General features: G+C 39.5%; 1 protein-coding gene and 1 long non-coding RNA gene across 2 annotated transcripts in view; one reads left to right on the top strand and one right to left on the bottom strand.

The window, feature by feature from the left end:
* The window catches only part of UBE2D3 (ubiquitin conjugating enzyme E2 D3), a 30,569-nt gene that overhangs the window by 5,179 nt on the left and 8,960 nt on the right, over positions 1-16,430 (top strand). Inside the window, exons 2-3 of the mRNA XM_030564461.1 lie at positions 14,245-14,308; positions 14,408-14,439. Coding sequence (XP_030420321.1) covers positions 14,245-14,308; positions 14,408-14,439 — 96 coding nt within the window. The remainder of the gene's footprint in view (positions 1-14,244; positions 14,309-14,407; positions 14,440-16,430) is intronic.
* LOC115652452 overlaps positions 4,965-16,430 on the bottom strand; it is a 51,224-nt gene continuing 39,758 nt past the window's right edge. Inside the window, exon 4 of the long non-coding RNA XR_004000651.1 lies at positions 4,965-8,191. This is a non-coding gene — a long non-coding RNA (uncharacterized LOC115652452). The remainder of the gene's footprint in view (positions 8,192-16,430) is intronic.

Below are 16,430 nucleotides of genomic sequence, written 5' to 3'. Positions count from 1 at the left end.
CAGTTTCTGTCACTCTAACCCTGTAATATAGACCAAGACTAATAAATTTTTCAGGCACTCTTGAAACACACACACACAAAGTGAAAAGGAAAATGTTTTAAAATACTAATGCAAATTACCTCTAAAATTCTTAGACTCCAGTGTGTTCCTGATTGAGTGAGTGAACCGGAAGTATTTTTCTAAAAAGTGAATTAAGGTCCAGATTGCACAAAGAAGTAGTGGTGTTCAGCACACAACTAATTTTAAAACTTTTCGACTTGCTAGAAATCGCACTAATAGCCTTCCAGTCACTTTGATCCTTCAGTATGTGTCATTCTTTCATAATACTTGGAGTCCGTTAGACTCTGGAGCTGGCTTTTAGAGTCTCAGCAAATGAAGTCTAGCTGTATAGTATGGTGGTGACAAAGTATCTGTCCATACTTCTTGAGATTAAGCATAACTGTTTGCAAAGCCACAATTAACAAAAAATGTCACTAACCTTCAGAGGCCCACTGTGCTTTAAAATAGGCAACTGTGAAGGCCAAGAATGAATTGTGTTGATGTATGCAATGTTGTAGCCGTATCAGTCCCAGGATATTGGAGACAAGATGGGTGAGGTAATATTTTTTTTTATTGAACAGACTTCTGCTATCAAAAGACAAGCTTTCGAGCTCACACAGAGCCCTTTTTCAGGACTGGGAAACTTACTCAGCTACCACTTCGGTATAATTTACGTTGCTTGGAGCATGAATACTCCACGCACCTGAGCAAGGCAAGTTACACTGACCTAAGTGCTGATGTAGACAGCATTATGTCGGCAGGAGACTTTCTCCCACTGATATAGCTACCACCTTTCGCCATAGTCTCTCTAGCGCTTCCGGTGTAGACTACCCCTCAGAGCGTCACAGCTAAATACACAATGAAACTTCGAGCTAGATGGTACCTTGAAATGTGTTAACACCCCTCAAGTCATAGGGAGGAAAGGAAGGTGAGGACAGAGAAAGTCACGTGAGGCTTGGTCTACATTACAGCCTTGCTCCCGCTGATGTAATTGCCCTACTACACTGATGATATAACTCCACCTCCACGAGAGGCGTAGGGCTTATGTCAGTGTAGTTAGGGTGACGCAGTGTCCGTGTTTTGATGTTGCAGTCTGTGCTCCAACATGTGCTTCGCTTGCCTTAAAAGCACCAGGGGCATAAATTCTGTCTCTGATTACTATGGTTGAGGAGAGAAGAGAAACAGATTTTGCTCCTTACACCTGGTTAAGTTCGCTCTTGTCTGTGTAGATGCTGTGTTACTTATATCTGGTGTTGGCTAATATTCTGCTGGTGGCATGAAATGGACAACAAAGCTGGCTCCCAGACATGCTGCTACTGGGTCTCTACTATAAGCCAGGCTGCCACCCAGGCTTTCGGCTTGGGCTGCCACTTGGGCTCCCTTCTGGAAGCCCTGGGGTCAGCAGCCAACTGGACTCTGGGTGCAGATGTCACCATTGGAGGTGAGAAACCACAGGCAGCTTCCTCCCTGCTCCCGCCTAGGAGTGGAGAGGTGAGAAGCCTGGCTCTCAGTACTCTCTCCTCTTTCCCTTTCCCTCCCGTGCGCACACGACCCCTCTTCAGTCAGTGGAAGTGCTCGTGGTGAAGACACACATCACTGACAGAAAAGTGGGTAATGTGGACATGAGCCACTGCAGTAGTTACATAGGTCATCAATTGTATTGTAGACTTGCTCTTAGTCTGGTATCCGGTTCTGCGGCAGAGCAGAAGTTCAGTCCCTCAGGGCATGTCTACACTGTAATTAAAGATCCTTGGCTGGTGCTTGGGTGAAGAGGTTATTTAATGGTGGTGTAAATGCTCGGGCTGGAGCCTGGGCTCTAGGACCCTAGGAGGTGGGAGGGTCCCAGAGCTGCAGCTGAAGCCCAGATAAACCCAAATGTCTGCGCCGCAGTTAAAGGGACCCTTAGTCCAAACTGTATGAGCCTGAGTCTGTTGGCACAGGCCAGTTGTGAGTTGTCAGTTGCAGTGTTGACCTACCCTTAGAGAGTGCAGATAGTTTGGTTCATTAGCAGTAGTCTTGATGTTCGGGCATCATGTAGTGTTCATTTAGTAGGTATTGGTGCCATGGTTTCTCCTGGAGGTAGAGTCTTTTGTAGGTTGTGGAGTAGTTGGTTCCACTTCTTATATTTGTGTTGGATGGCTGTCGTTAGCTTTTCTTGATAGTTAGATTTCTTGCATGATTTTCAGGTGACTTCCCTGATCTTTTTTTCTTCCAGTATGTGGGAACGTGGTGATTTCTTGTCTGAGTTGGTCCTTTCTGGAGTATGTGAGGTGCAGTAAGTGATTCCTCAGTTTTTATGAAGTCTGTCTGCAGAGCTGTTCAGGATATTTAGTTTTGTACGTAGAGGTCAAGAGTTATGTTTCATTCCTTGCATTTGCTCAGGAAGTAGATGTTGCTGTTAAGCTGTGCTTCATTTTTCTTCATGTTGTGGAGTTTCTATTTCAAATGACAAAATTTGGTACCTTGCATTGTTATATGTAATGTTGTAGCTGTGTCAGTCCCAGGATATTAGGGAGACAAGTTGAGAGAGGTAGTATCTTTTATGGGACAAACTTCCATGGATAAGAGAGATGCTTTTGAGTTTACACAGCTCTAAAGTGCTCTGTAAGCTCAGAAGAGTCTCTGGACCAACTTCTGTTGGGTAATAAAAGATACTACCTCAGCCACCTTTGTTTTGGTGTTGCAGTCTGTGCTCCAACATGTGCTTCACTTGCCTTAAAAGCACCAGGGGCATAAATTCTGTTTCTGACTACTGTGGGTGAGCAGAGAAGAGGAACAGGTTTTGCTCCTTACACCTGGTTAGTTTCACTCTTCTGCTACTTGAAGCATTATATATGTCAATAGGAGCATGATGCAATCTGCAGCTGAGATGAAAAAGGCAGAGGGATCCAAACAACCTAGTGTGTGTTTGAGAAGGGTTTAAGTAGCTGTCAAATTTCCTCCTCTTCTCTCTCTTCCCCTGCCCCCACCCCTGCAATCTCCCCAAGAGGAGTAGAGTCGAAGTGGAAGGTTTGAGAAGAAACCAGAATTTCAGCTGTCTAGTGAAGTCAGTTTGGAGATGTGAAGATGCGGTCCTGCGTAAAGCTTACAGTATGTCTTTTCTGATCCCTTCACAATCGCAGATCAGAGGGTCTTTGAGAGAGTAGGAATGGTCCTGCCTGAGGGTGGAGAGTTTAGGATAAGTCAACTTATCGGCTCACTGAGCTTCCTTGGAGCATTTCCTTGGAACATCCCTTTTCCCATCACTCCCTTCAGTGCTATACCATCCTTTGTGTGGGTGGAGAGTCCAAGTACTTTTCATCTTTCCCTAGTCAGCCTCTTTCGCATTTGAGAGGTGATTAACCATTTCCAGAATTATCCCAATAGTTTTGAGGGTGCGCTCCAGTGGCTGTTTATGCATAAAACAGTCTCTTCTGTGGAGGCAGCTTCTGCTTCCGGTGGTGGTGTTACATCTTATATCACAGCCAGTGATGTACAACCCTATCTGGGATCACAGCAGGGCATTTGCTCCTTGAAGGGATGAAAAAAGAGAGGGCCAATCAGGGGCCTCTTAAACTTCAAAAATCTTTATTTATCCTCTCCAAGATTTAGGGCTTTTCTTCACAAGGAAATATACCAGTGTAATTGTACTAGTAAAATATATATTGCTACAAGTGTACTGATGTAACTTCCTGTGTGGACATTCTTTCAGAAGATTTACATGCTGGAAGTTACAGCAATATATCTGCAGCAGTAGTATAGTTATGTTAAGTATCAGAAGGGTAGCCGTGTTAGGTTGGATCTGTAAAAGCAGCAAAGAGTCCTGTGGCACCTTGTAGACTAACACGTATTGGAACATGAGCTTTCGTGAGTGAATACTCACTTCGTCGGATGCATGTCATATAGTTGTTAGTACATTTCCCCATGTACATAAGCTCTCATTCACATTGTTTTATTCATAAAAAGTGAGGGTCCATAAGAAATAGTCACTTGTTAAGTGGTAGCTAGGCCTCACATGAGTGAAAAGCTGCACTAAGAATTTCAAAAATTGACCTTGAATACTTTAACATTTAAAGTAAAAGAATCCTGGATTAGTAAATCAAGTGACATGCTGACATGAGGTTCAATGTGAATCTAAATAGCGATTGTGTGTTCACTAAAAGTGAAAGTTATGATGCCTAACTTTGCCCATTATAGAACATCTTCAGAATATTCTCAGAAGCTGTAGTGTCTCCATGCTTTGTTACAGGGAATTGAAATTTGCTGTCTCTGTGGAAAATTTACCCAAGCTTGGCTGAACTACTAGTATGAAAAATCATAATTTGTCTGTTTAGTAGAGGCTTGTTTATTTGGCAGAACATTTCTCTGATTGGCACTGAGTATGCTCCAGCCCAGGACACAAGGGCCTGAGCAGGATTCTCTGTTTCAGTTGTACTTGCTAGTTGCAGGGGCATCAGTGTGAGAACATGGGGACGCTATCCTGTCAATCCTCTATTGTCAATACTCCTTCTACTGGCTCCCAAGCAGCATGGAGAAGGGGGGATAAAACTTGGTTCAGATGCAGAGGGTTGGGGACAATGTCTGGGGTAGGGGTGGGATTAGATAGGAGCAGAGGAAAACAAGAAGGCTTGAGGGATGGGGACAGAAGAGTCTGAGTAGAGAACTCCAGAAACTAGAATTGAACCATGAATTCCTGAGTTTGAACAGTCCTCCACCTACTAGCAAATTGCCAATGTGTTTCTTACTGTTATCTCAGGTGGTGTTCTGTGCTGTGGTTCTAAAGGTTCCAGCTCTGCTGATGACCCATGTTGGAGGAGAAGGGAGGGTTGTCAGTATGTTCCACATGATAGTTTGGGTTTTTTTTACTCTTTTTTAAAAAAAAAAACTTGGAAATATTTTTAACATAAGGATTTTCTTGTACGTGAAGATTGCAAAGCTTCTCAAATTGGAGAAATGCCAGAATTTAGATGTACAGGATGAACGCTACTCACTAAATGGGTAGCTGTTCGATATACTGAAAGATAAGGATAAAAAGAAATGTGGTCCTAGTTCTTATTTACTTCACATTGTCCAAACTGCACTGAATAAAGATTAATTAATTTCTGCCTAGTCTTTCTGAGGTGTCTACCGTAGCATCTGAGTGCTTCAAACATTAATGAAGTTGTCTTCCCAACACTCTTGAGACAGGGATAACCCAATTTTATGGAGAATGAGTTGAAGCAAAGAGATTAAGGCTGAAAGCATACATTCATATTGCATGCCTAATTTGAGATGCATATGGCCATTTAAAACAAAATTACTTAGCCTTTTTGTAGTACTTGATATGTTGAGAGCACAACTACAGCTGACTTCAGTTGCAGTGAGCTTAAGGTGTCTTGAGTTAGGCATTCAGAAAATGAAGAAAACAGGTAGTGGTCACCTATGAAGTTTGGTTTAAGTAATTTCCCCAGCATCAGGAACTGTGTGAAAAGTGAGAATAGAATGCAGCTCTCTGGAGTGACATTCAACTGCCTTAACCATGAGTCCTTTCTCTCTCTCTTTCTGTAATCCCTGCCTTATTCTCTGTACCCATTCTAACTTCTATAACAAATGAGACAGGTCCTCAACTACACAATCCTGTGCACTGATTCAGGCAGGGGTCCTGTCAATTAAATACTTTGATCATAATTAGACTAACATAATTCATGCACATGTACAAGGTAGCTGAATTAAAGTTGCACCTGAGGTCTGAAACTTCCAGACTTTTGAGTACTTAACTTACAACGTGCATGTTCTTTTAAAGTGGGGGTTTTCTTTTTATATGTAACAATTATACTGTGGTAGCATCCACCAGTCCTGACCAGAACCACATTGCTAGACACTGCATAATCTTAAGTTTTACCCTCAAGAGCTTAGGTCCTAAAGACAAAACAGGAATGTACCTGAAAGGTATGGAATGTACTGGCAAATTAATGAGAATGAAAATGTGGTGTTTTTAAATATATCCGTGATATTCAGGCTTGTCTTCAGTGTTTTCTGTACCTGTTTTTGTATGATGGCTTTATTCCTTGCCTGTTCGCTCTGGTCACTTTAGCCCGTGTTTACTTTCTTAATAATTTAATGCCTTTTTAATATAAATATTAACATTTGACTTACTTGTTACTTATAAGCTGTGACTTGTTTTTAATTTTATATTTGTAATAGGTATAATGAATTTTGTTTAGTTATATTTTGTTACTGTCCAGATGTCTCTTTGTATGTATTTTTGATGGTCATACTTGCGTTTGAGACACCACCTAAATATGAGTAGCACTGGAACTATTATGACTTTATCTGGTATTCTGCTCCAATAATAACTAATTCTAGTACTCTAATGTCTGCTATGAGTGGCTGTTTTAGGAAAGGCATTTAACTTCCACTTTTAATCTTAACACAGGCTTACATTTTCTCTTTTCCTTATCCCTCTTTTTAGACCCTTTCAATCCTTCCTGTCACAGAGTAGTCCTCAAGTCTCCTCCCATGAGGGAAGATTTATTTAATAATGCATTCTTGGGTGTTGATGTTTTAAGTGTAAAGTTAATGTACTTTGAGAAGGCTCTCTGATGTCTAAATGTCTTTTTGCTAGGGCTTAAATATTGCTGGAATTACATTTTGGTCTGTAATTTCTCATTCTTAGTTTAAACAAACTATTTGAAATGTTAGCAGATCAATTCAGCCTCTTCTATTGTGCCTCTTTCACTGGTTACCAGAAGACTGCAATGTATTTTTCTAATGAATAATCTATTTTAATTATTTAATCTTCAGAATCAAGTCTTAAACTCCCCATTAGATTATTACACTTTATGAAAGTAGGAGAGAAAAAAGCACCCGCTAGAATCCGGGGGGTGAAGTCAACTGGCATTCATCTTGAACTAGTAGAATTTATTTCAACTTGGACCAGGAAGGGGCAGCAGCTATGACATGGAATGCAAACTCTAACAAGTGACGGAGAGAAGAGTGGACACAGAGCCTGTTATGTAAGGTGTCTTGCAAGAAGGCAGCTGTAATACATTAAATTCTAACTTCTAAAATTATCAGGTCTCTAACAATTTTTACATTAGCTGCTATATTTCTGAAATGTTCTTAACTGTACCCAGTGTATGGAACTGTGTTAGCACACAAGTGCTGTGCCATTGATCCTCTCAGCGGTCTTCATTCTCCCTTCAGATGTCTTTTCTCTCAAACCTTTTTAAATATCTGAAAAAGGGGTCTCAGTTGAGTTAGTCTTTTTTTGTTGCAAAATTCAAGCTTTTCATGTTCTATAGGGTGGTGTGTACTTGGAGCACAATTCAGTGTTTGAAATTACATGTGATCCACACTTATAAATGTGTGTGCTTAAATACAGTAATACAAAAATATTTAAGCAAAAACTAGTGTTAAAATTTTGGTTTACTTTCCATCCAAAACCCAAGAAATTCACTTATGGTTCCCAGTATCAACAATGACTTGGCCATTTTGCACAAATATAATTAGCAATTAACTTTTACAGTACAGTGATGGAAAATATTTCTTGTCTTGAAACCACTGAGTTGCTTTCATATGCACATGGAATATTGGGGGAAATGGCTGCCTCTGTATTGTCATTTCTTTCCCTTCTTATTACTACTTAATACAAAGTTACTGTAAACTTCTAAGCCAAAAATTTAGCAGAAACTCTTAGTAAATGCTGAATTTGTGTTTTAAAATCTGTCATGATCATAACTGAGGGTGTCTTTTTTTCACTGTCCCAACTATCTTGCCATGTTCATAAGTTTCCCTACTGGGTCAAATTACTTGTACTGCTACTTAGAGCACTGTGAGGTGCAGTGTATTTAACAGGAACAGTAGAGTGTAATTAATCCTTAATTAGTGCTTTAAAATGCTGTACATTTAATCCTTAATATGGCTATCACAAGTTTCTAGATCTGAAAACTGAGATACAGAGGTGGTTTGCCCAAAGCTACACAGGAAGTCCATGGCAGATCCAGACAGAGAACCAGATTTTTAGTCTTATGCTTTTATTACAAGACTAATACTTCCCTCTAGTAGTAGTACATCCAAGTTCTGAACCAAGTCTGGTCATTCATTTATTCCTTCCCAGCTGGGTCTGAGATCTCTGTAGATGAGTCAGCTGCTTGGAAATACTGTTCATGTTTCTCAGAACTGTCCCTGTAAACTGAAAAAAGGTATCATTAGCTGTCTCAAGATGGAGGTAGGTCTATTCCTTATCAAATGGAATCTACGCTAGGAATTTTTTGAGGAATCCTAATGGAGTATCCTTAAATATGCCTTCCAAAAAAAGAAGAGGAGACTAAGACTAAGGGAACTAGAGGGAACAAGCAGAGTGACACAAATAAGGGATCGAAAGAGTAAACAGGGCCCCTCGTTTTCTGTAGACAGAGAAATTACTACAGAATGGTGCTTCATTTTAATTTTTAAAAAACTGCCAGGCCTTGTGATTGTAAAGAGAACCTTAAAGTGTATCAAATGTAAACATTATCTTCCTTAGTCAGAGATGAGGTGCTCCTATTCAGCTCAATGAAATATTAACTTTCAAAGCCTAATATTGAAACTATTTATTTCACTGACAGGCTGAAAGGTTCTGCCAGAATATTTGCTCACTGCTGCTGTAAGCAGTGGCAGGTATTGGGGCAGCTGATCACTGACCTGAGGAGGAAATATGGTCCCTTGTCCTCTTCTCCCCCCTACTCCCAAATCAGTCTTCCTTGGTCTCTTCCACCCCCCTTGCCTCAAAGGATGAGAGGAAAGATCAGATGTTTGCCTTTCCTAATGTGAAAAATGTCAATTTTTTCTTGACTGCCATAACCCAAATGGCCTCACGCTTTTCCAGATTCCAAGTGCCATCATGATTTTTTTGGTTGTCTGTAGGAGGAGGTGCTTAGAGATGCCTATCGCTATTATCTAAAAGCCAGCATGGAATTTTTCAACTACCCAAATGCAAAATACCTCTGTCTTTTCATTGATAGCTTCTTTAATGTAGCTGTAACATAAACGAACAACGCATGACATTTGAGAATACCATAAAGTAGAATTCAGTATTACTATAAACATTGTGAAAACTAGTGTTAGAGGGCTTTCCCTTCACCCTTCCACTTCCCTGGTTCTTGTCACGCACAGCAAACAAAAAGACCAGAAGTCCGAAGTGCAGACAATGCAATGTTTATTGGGGTTAGTTTCCAAGCAAGCATGTTCTGAAGTCCTTTACACCAGTCAGGCTTATTTCTATATGTCGATAATCTGTTCCCTAGTGTTCCTTTCCCAACTCTGACACTGCAGAGCGTTTACCCCTTGTCCCTGTTCCCGTTCCCCCCCATTAACGAAGGTGATTCCAGTTTCCCTTCCGCTTCCTGTTTGACCCTAGTTTTTATAATAATCTCTTCTATACCTTAACCAATCAATCCTAACGTCTTATTGTAACATAATTCTCTTGAGCAATTATATCCCACTATCCTAATTAACTTAGACCTAGCAAAATTAATTATACAGCAGACAGAAACAATTAGAGAACCAGACAGATGAACAATAGAAGACTAAAACAATACAGAAATGAGGGTTCATAACAATGGTGGTTAAGTGATTTCTTGCCAGACAGGATGCTATCAAACTAAGTTTTCTTTAAACATCTTAATCTGTTTCTTTATCTGGTGGTGATGGGAACTATCAGGACAGGATCATCTTCCTAGCAGCCCAGTACCACCTTACTTCAGAGTGACTGGTTTGGATATGACCCTACATTTCACAGCTTATGGCTGCCCCTGATGCTTAGCCAAAGGCCTTAGCCTAAGAACAAGGCCTCAGACTATCCTAGTGAGAGAAGGCCCATACACAGGCGGACTGATTTTTTTTTTTTATTCTTTGTTTGTATACCCCTGTAACTAGCTAAGTGAGAAACAAATAAACCTAAGTTCTGTATTCTAACAACTAGGCTGATTTATATTAAATGTGAAAATGAACTTAAAATTTTGACATTGACTCTTGTGCAGAATTCTCAGGTTCTTGCTGGAGCACTTCTGAAATCAGTTGGCCTTGCTGCACAATTTAGTTCTAGCTTGCCACACAAGTAGTAGGGCTAAGAGGGATGAAAAATGCATCTTCCCAAATGAGGGAATGAAGGCGCACAAGGAGTGTTAACCTAATCAGGCTTTTGAAGTTTAATGTTTGTGTAGCAGTTGAAATGTGATGTGCTATACGATGCTTTCTGCACAGGAATTTTTACCCATTAAATTTGTTTAAAATCAAGACATGTTTTATCTAATCACAGTAGGCCAGCCAAAACCATGGTCCTTCAGGCTGTTGAGGCTACTTATATGCTGACAAGGAAAGTCATTTTTAACCAGTATCTAAAACCATTTTCTTAATGGGTAAAATGGGTACCTCCATATTGGAGTAAATACCCATGGTGGGTGTGACTTGAGGAGTAAAGAGTCCTGAAACTCAAATGTTATAACTTTCAAACTCTTAGTATTAGCTAAGCTATAGATACACACAATCTTTCTACATATACACTTTGCTTTGCTTTGAACTTTGCTTTGTCCTCCGCTTCATTTTTGTTAGATGGGATTTCTTTCACTGGCAGTCAGGTGTTTCTACCTCTAGCTTAAGTATTTGCATTTTTTACTAGATTTATTAGAAAATCCCTCTTACACTAAAAGAGAGATCTCATGTCTCCGTTTTTTTAGTCTGAACTTATTGCTCTGAAGACCTCCAGTATCTTTTGTAACTCTCCCTGGTCTATGGAATTTGCTTCTTACAACCTTTGTGAAGCTGCAGTGCAAACCTCAATTTTTTCTATCTACAGTACAATCTCACTTATCTTTGTGTGTGTTTTTACAAACTAAAGAGCCCGCCTAGGGCTCTAAGTGCTGTTGGCAGTTTTTGGTAAAAGAACATAACATATCAACAGATCTGTTGCTTCTCCCAGATCAAATTGGATAGTCCAGTGACAGTGTAAATATTAATATATCTCAGTTGTTAAATGCCATATGACTGCTTCTACTCAACTGAAGATGAGTCATCTGTTATGACACTTCTAGTATTTAGAGGAGTTCTCCAGTGGATCTTAACAGATTTTAGCTAGACATTGAGAAAAGTGACCATTCTCATGTACATGGATGTAATCTCATTTTTCATCCACACGTCTTTTTAGAGGAATTGAGACTACACATTGAACCTAGGGCAAGGGTGTGAACTATGGCCCAGGGGCCACATCTGGCCTTGCAGACATTTTAATATGCTCTCAGGCTCCAGCTGGGGAGCAGGGTCAGGGGCTTGCCCTGCTCTGCATGGCTCTGAGAAGCTGTGGCATGACCCCCCTACAGCTCCTAAGTGTAGGGGCAGCCAAGAGGCTCTGCATGCTACTCCCACCGCAAGCGCCACCACCACAGCTCCCATTGGTCAGAAACCATGGCCAATGAGAGCTGCAGGGGGCGGTGCCTGCGGACAGGGGAGTGTGCAGAGCCATCTGGCCACGCCTTCTCATAGGAGCCAGAGGCGGGACATATGCCGCTGCTTCTGGGAGCCTGCCTGGAACCTGCACCCCCAGCCCCCAATTTTGTGAGCATTCATGGCCCACCATACAATTTCCATGCCCAGATGTGGCCCTAGGGCCAAAAAGTTTGCCCACCCCAACCTAGGGCATTCTTTCTCCTTTCCCTAGTATCATTTCAAGAATTAAAATGAAACCGCTTCTCATCCTGTTGGGAATGTTCTTAGAGAATCACCCTGTAACAACATAGGGATCTTATCAATATTATGATGTACCAGAAAATGACCTAAAATCTCATAAAATTGAAGAATCTCTGCCATTTAATAGAAAAACATGCACAAATTGAGTAATTAAAGACATTTCACATGGGATTTATCTTGATTTCTTTGGAAAGAACAGCTACCCCTATGTCTGAATAGCAGTAGAAAAATTGACCATAATACTATTAATTTCATTCTGCCATTGCTTGGCAGAACTGCAGGAGAAACATTGCAATACAAAACGTTTGAGGTCTCCAACTGTAAATTCAGGCCTTGTTGATCCATAAGTTGTGTGATTTGTTGCAAAAGCAAACAAATACAGGCCCATTTAGATTGACTTAGAGATGCCACACTTACCTTTCTAGTTAAAATGGCAAAGTACCACAAATAAAAGATAACAGCCAGTATAACATGTCCTGATTTAGAGTGAAGTCATAGAATCTATTGTATAAGAATGGGAAGGGGTGTTATAGAGTGAAGTTGTCTGCTGCTGTTTTTGTTGAAGTGCCTAGACTGCAATTGATTGCTATGCTTTACATTAGCTCTATAGATGGTCTGAACTAAGCTTTGACATTAACACCTCAGATTAAATTAAATGTTTAGGAGGGAAGACGGTCAACATTGGTTACCTCTGTTTTGCTATATGCAGTGTTGATGTAGCTGTGTCCCTCCCAGGATATTAAGGACAAGGTGTGTGATGCAGTATATTTTCATGGACCAACTTCTGTTGGTGAGAGAAACTTTTGAACTTCCACAGAGCTCTTCTAGGTTCTTTTCCCAGACCTGAAGAAGAGCTTTGTGGAGGCTCAAAAGCTTCTCTTTCCCCCAACAACAGAAGTTGGTCCAATAAAATATAATACCTCATCAATGCTGTATCTGTTTTGCTGAACAGTTTTCTGCAATGTTGAAGGAAAAATTACAAAGTGAACTGGTTTATGTTGTCAGGACTTTCTACTGGAGCAGAAAAAAAATTACTACTTATAAGAGTATTTTTTGAAGAAACTTTTGAGAGGTGAGGCAATACAGAAAAATAGGTTAACTTTTTTGTGTGCCTTCCAATAACTGCTGTCCTACATAGTGATACTCTTGTTTGACTGAAGGGACAGGAAAATTGAAATCTTCTTTAATGCCATATTGACCTGCATTTTTCTCTTTTGCTGTTAAAGTATTAGCAAGTGGTGAGTTTGCTAAAACCATAACTGGTCAAAAGTGTTTTTATTTCAAGTGTTTGTAAACTCACCACAGACCAAGATGAATGTGAAAGCTACTTCAGCAATAAAGGTGTTAAGCTGCATCATCAACATTTCCATATGTCTGTGCATCACAATACTCAAGTCTTAAGTTTCTTAAACCTTCGACATATAGCAGAGTGTTTGGTTTTAGTAACTTGTAAGTGAAATGCATGTGATTTCTAACACTAATCCATTATAGAAAGAGGGGCTAGTTTGCTTTCCTTGCACTCATGACTTCTTGATGTCTTAAGAGGTTAGCTGTGAAGAATTCTTTTTAAAATCCCTCTGCAATCTTTTAGTATACTAAGAAGAATAAGTAAACTGACTTACTTTTGACTACATAAATGGCAGTTAACACTCCCTTTTCAATGAAATTCAAGACAATTGCTATTTTAACTGAGAAATCTGAGATTGAGACTTCTGGTTTTACTGTATTGATTTCATAACTGCTATGACTGGACAAATCTTTCATTCTAAATCTCTATTTTCATTCCCTTTTGTGAAGCCACTCAAGAAACCATGTCTGTTCAGATTTCTCAGGATTTTAAAAACATACTCGAGTGAAATTGTTACATAATGTTAATTGCGTTTATTAAAAGCATGTTGTATTCCTTTTGTAATCTTTGTTCTCTAAAAGGTGAACTGAAAAAAGACTGATCTATTGGTGGGCCTCTTTATATATTTTACATATTATATATAAAAATAATATAAAATCGCTAACACCATATGCAGGATCTGTCTTACATCGAAGTGAAAGAGGAAATGAAACAACTGTGCTTCTGTTTGTCCAGAACACAAATGATAAATTTCAGATTTTTTGCAAGTGTGAAGACATTTTACCTGTTCCTTTGCCTCTTGTGATATTAAGTATTTTAAAGGAAGGAAATCGTAAACATTTGTTGGGCTTCATTTAATTCTTCATGCTATTTCCCCCCCCCCCCCTTTCTGCATTGAGGTATCTAAAAGCTACAAGTAGTAATTCTGTTCTTACTGTTGACTTTCCAAGTATCAGCACTCAATTTACTTACTAACTTAAATTGCCAGTGCTAGCAGGTCTTGTTACTCTTTAGTGAAAACATTGGTAATACCAACCACAGCTGCTCCTGTTGATAGATGTGCCAAATCATTCTCTTTATCCAGGAAAAACAATGTAAGGATTTTCTGTACCTCCAGTTGGACAGTGGCTAAGGCACTTCACTCACTCTCTCTGAACACAATGTTTTCTATTTAGGAACTTAGTGACTTAGCCCGTGACCCTCCAGCACAGTGTTCTGCAGGTCCAGTTGGAGATGATAGTAAGTAGTATTAAATTTTAATGTTATGTTTTCATTTTAATTCAAAAAGTATATAGTGTCTAAGTAATAACACTAACACTGACTTTTTTTCCTTTTTAGTGTTCCATTGGCAAGCCACAATTATGGGACCTGTAAGTATTCTGACTCCCATGAATGTTAATACTAACTTGAAATCATAGTTCTTGTTGAATAAGAATTGTCTTCGGATTTCTCCAGTCTTTTTTTAATGTAGACATTCTCAAAAATGCCAGTTTGAGAACAGAGTGGGGGAAAGTGAGTTTTGAGTTATGCAGATTCCTCATTGTTGGCGTGTCACTTCCATAACATGACATGTATCTGAATTCACATGTCCTGCATAGCAATGCAAGGTGTTGTCATGAAAAGTTTTCTGAAGTGCAAAGTGTTCTGAGTGCTTTATTATGCATTTTTAAATTTGAATGTGATTTGTATAACGTGACTAGGAAGAAGGTCTAAAGCCCCTTGCCATTATTGAGGATTAAGAGCATTACAAGTTAGACTTCTTAGTACTTCAGTTAACCAAGTAGCTGAAGCTTCTAGGAAACCACACTGGCCATTTGATATGCTTTAGTATTTCAAACAAACTTTATCAAGTTTTTTTAAGACATGCATATTTGGATTAAAGCTATTTAAAAAAATACCCTAAGTAGTCTTCCAGGAAGCTGTGGCTAGTTACCTTATAACAAAGTTTTCCCTTCTGTAAAAATAGTACACTGAGGTGCATGTTTTGTATTTGGGATCTGAAAACAGCTTTTTGTATAATGAAGAGAATTATATTAATGTTTATTTCTCCTCCTAAAGAGATTTTTTAAAGATATTAAGGTTCCATATCTAGAACTACTCCAGACTTGCTTAGTTTACAGATGGAGTGATATAATTGCCAAGTGTGCGTACTCAGCCTGGTATCTGAACATTGGATTAGATTCTCTCTGTTACGCATAATGAGCAATAAGATTCTGCAGGCCAAAATCAGGTCTTGGTTACACCTGTACAACCTCGCTGAAGGCTGATGGGGTTGCACGTATGTAACTGAAGGCTTGTTTCATCTGCAGTCTCACTGTTAATGAGGTATGAGAAGGCACTAAGTCATTTTCAGATTCCAGGCTCTGTCAGGACTGGCAGTTCATTCAAAATTTAAAAATCTGAGCAAACTGAATCAAGTGCCAATAAACATGGAACCCCTTCAGTGACACTTTTAGGCCATGTCTAAATTCCAGCTTCTGTGGTAGCATAACTAAAGTGTCATAGTTATGCTGTTGTAACCCTGGGTTATAGATGCAGACTACAGTGACAGAAGGAATTTTTCTGTCACTGTAGGAACTTCACTTACCTGAGTGACAGCATCTGGGTCTACAGCAAGGGTTAGGTTGACATAGCTGTGGGGCTCCAGGGTGTGGATTTGTCACATCCCTGAGTGACATAGCTATATTGACCTGAATTAAGTGTAGATTAGGCCTTAGTCATGTTAGAGTAGAACTTAATTATCAGATCAGTGTTAATGTAGTACTTTGATCTTACACATGTCCAAATGTGGTTTAGATATTCTATCGATACCAGTTAGTGCAGAGCTTCTTTTGGGTGTCAAACTGAAGAATCCTTGTATCTTCAATTCAAAGTTAAAATGCTGGATTTGTTCTTATAGCTTGTTATCCCTTTGCATGCAACAAAGTATGCACTCCAGAGAGACCAGAATGTTTGCTTAATAGCTATACTAATACTTTTGGAAGTTTACTTCAAGTATGGAATGAGTTCCATTGTATGTCATTGAGTTATACTTACATGATTGACTGCATGGTCACAGAACTCTCAAAGTATAGTCGGACTTCAAATTCAGAAATTTTCTTTTCTACCTTTTCCTGCTCATTCAGTGTTTATCCTCTTTTCTCACTTAATCTTTATGCTATCAGGCAAGAGACTTTTATTAGTTATGCCCTTTGGAATAGCATGAGCACATACTTTAGAGCAGAATTTTAGCTAGAATTTTATCCTAGCTTTAGGATAATAGCTTAGTGGTCCACTGGTGTAGGCCACATACCTTAATGACAGGGTAGTCATCGATAGTGCAGATAGATGACTTAACATATTCCACATCTGAGATCCGCTA

This window comes from Gopherus evgoodei, chromosome 5 (genome assembly GCF_007399415.2).
Source record: "Gopherus evgoodei ecotype Sinaloan lineage chromosome 5, rGopEvg1_v1.p, whole genome shotgun sequence".
Lineage (NCBI taxonomy): Eukaryota > Metazoa > Chordata > Testudines > Testudinidae > Gopherus > Gopherus evgoodei.
The sequence above is the reverse complement of the archived record's forward strand: the minus strand, read 5'-3'. Positions and strand labels throughout refer to the sequence as shown.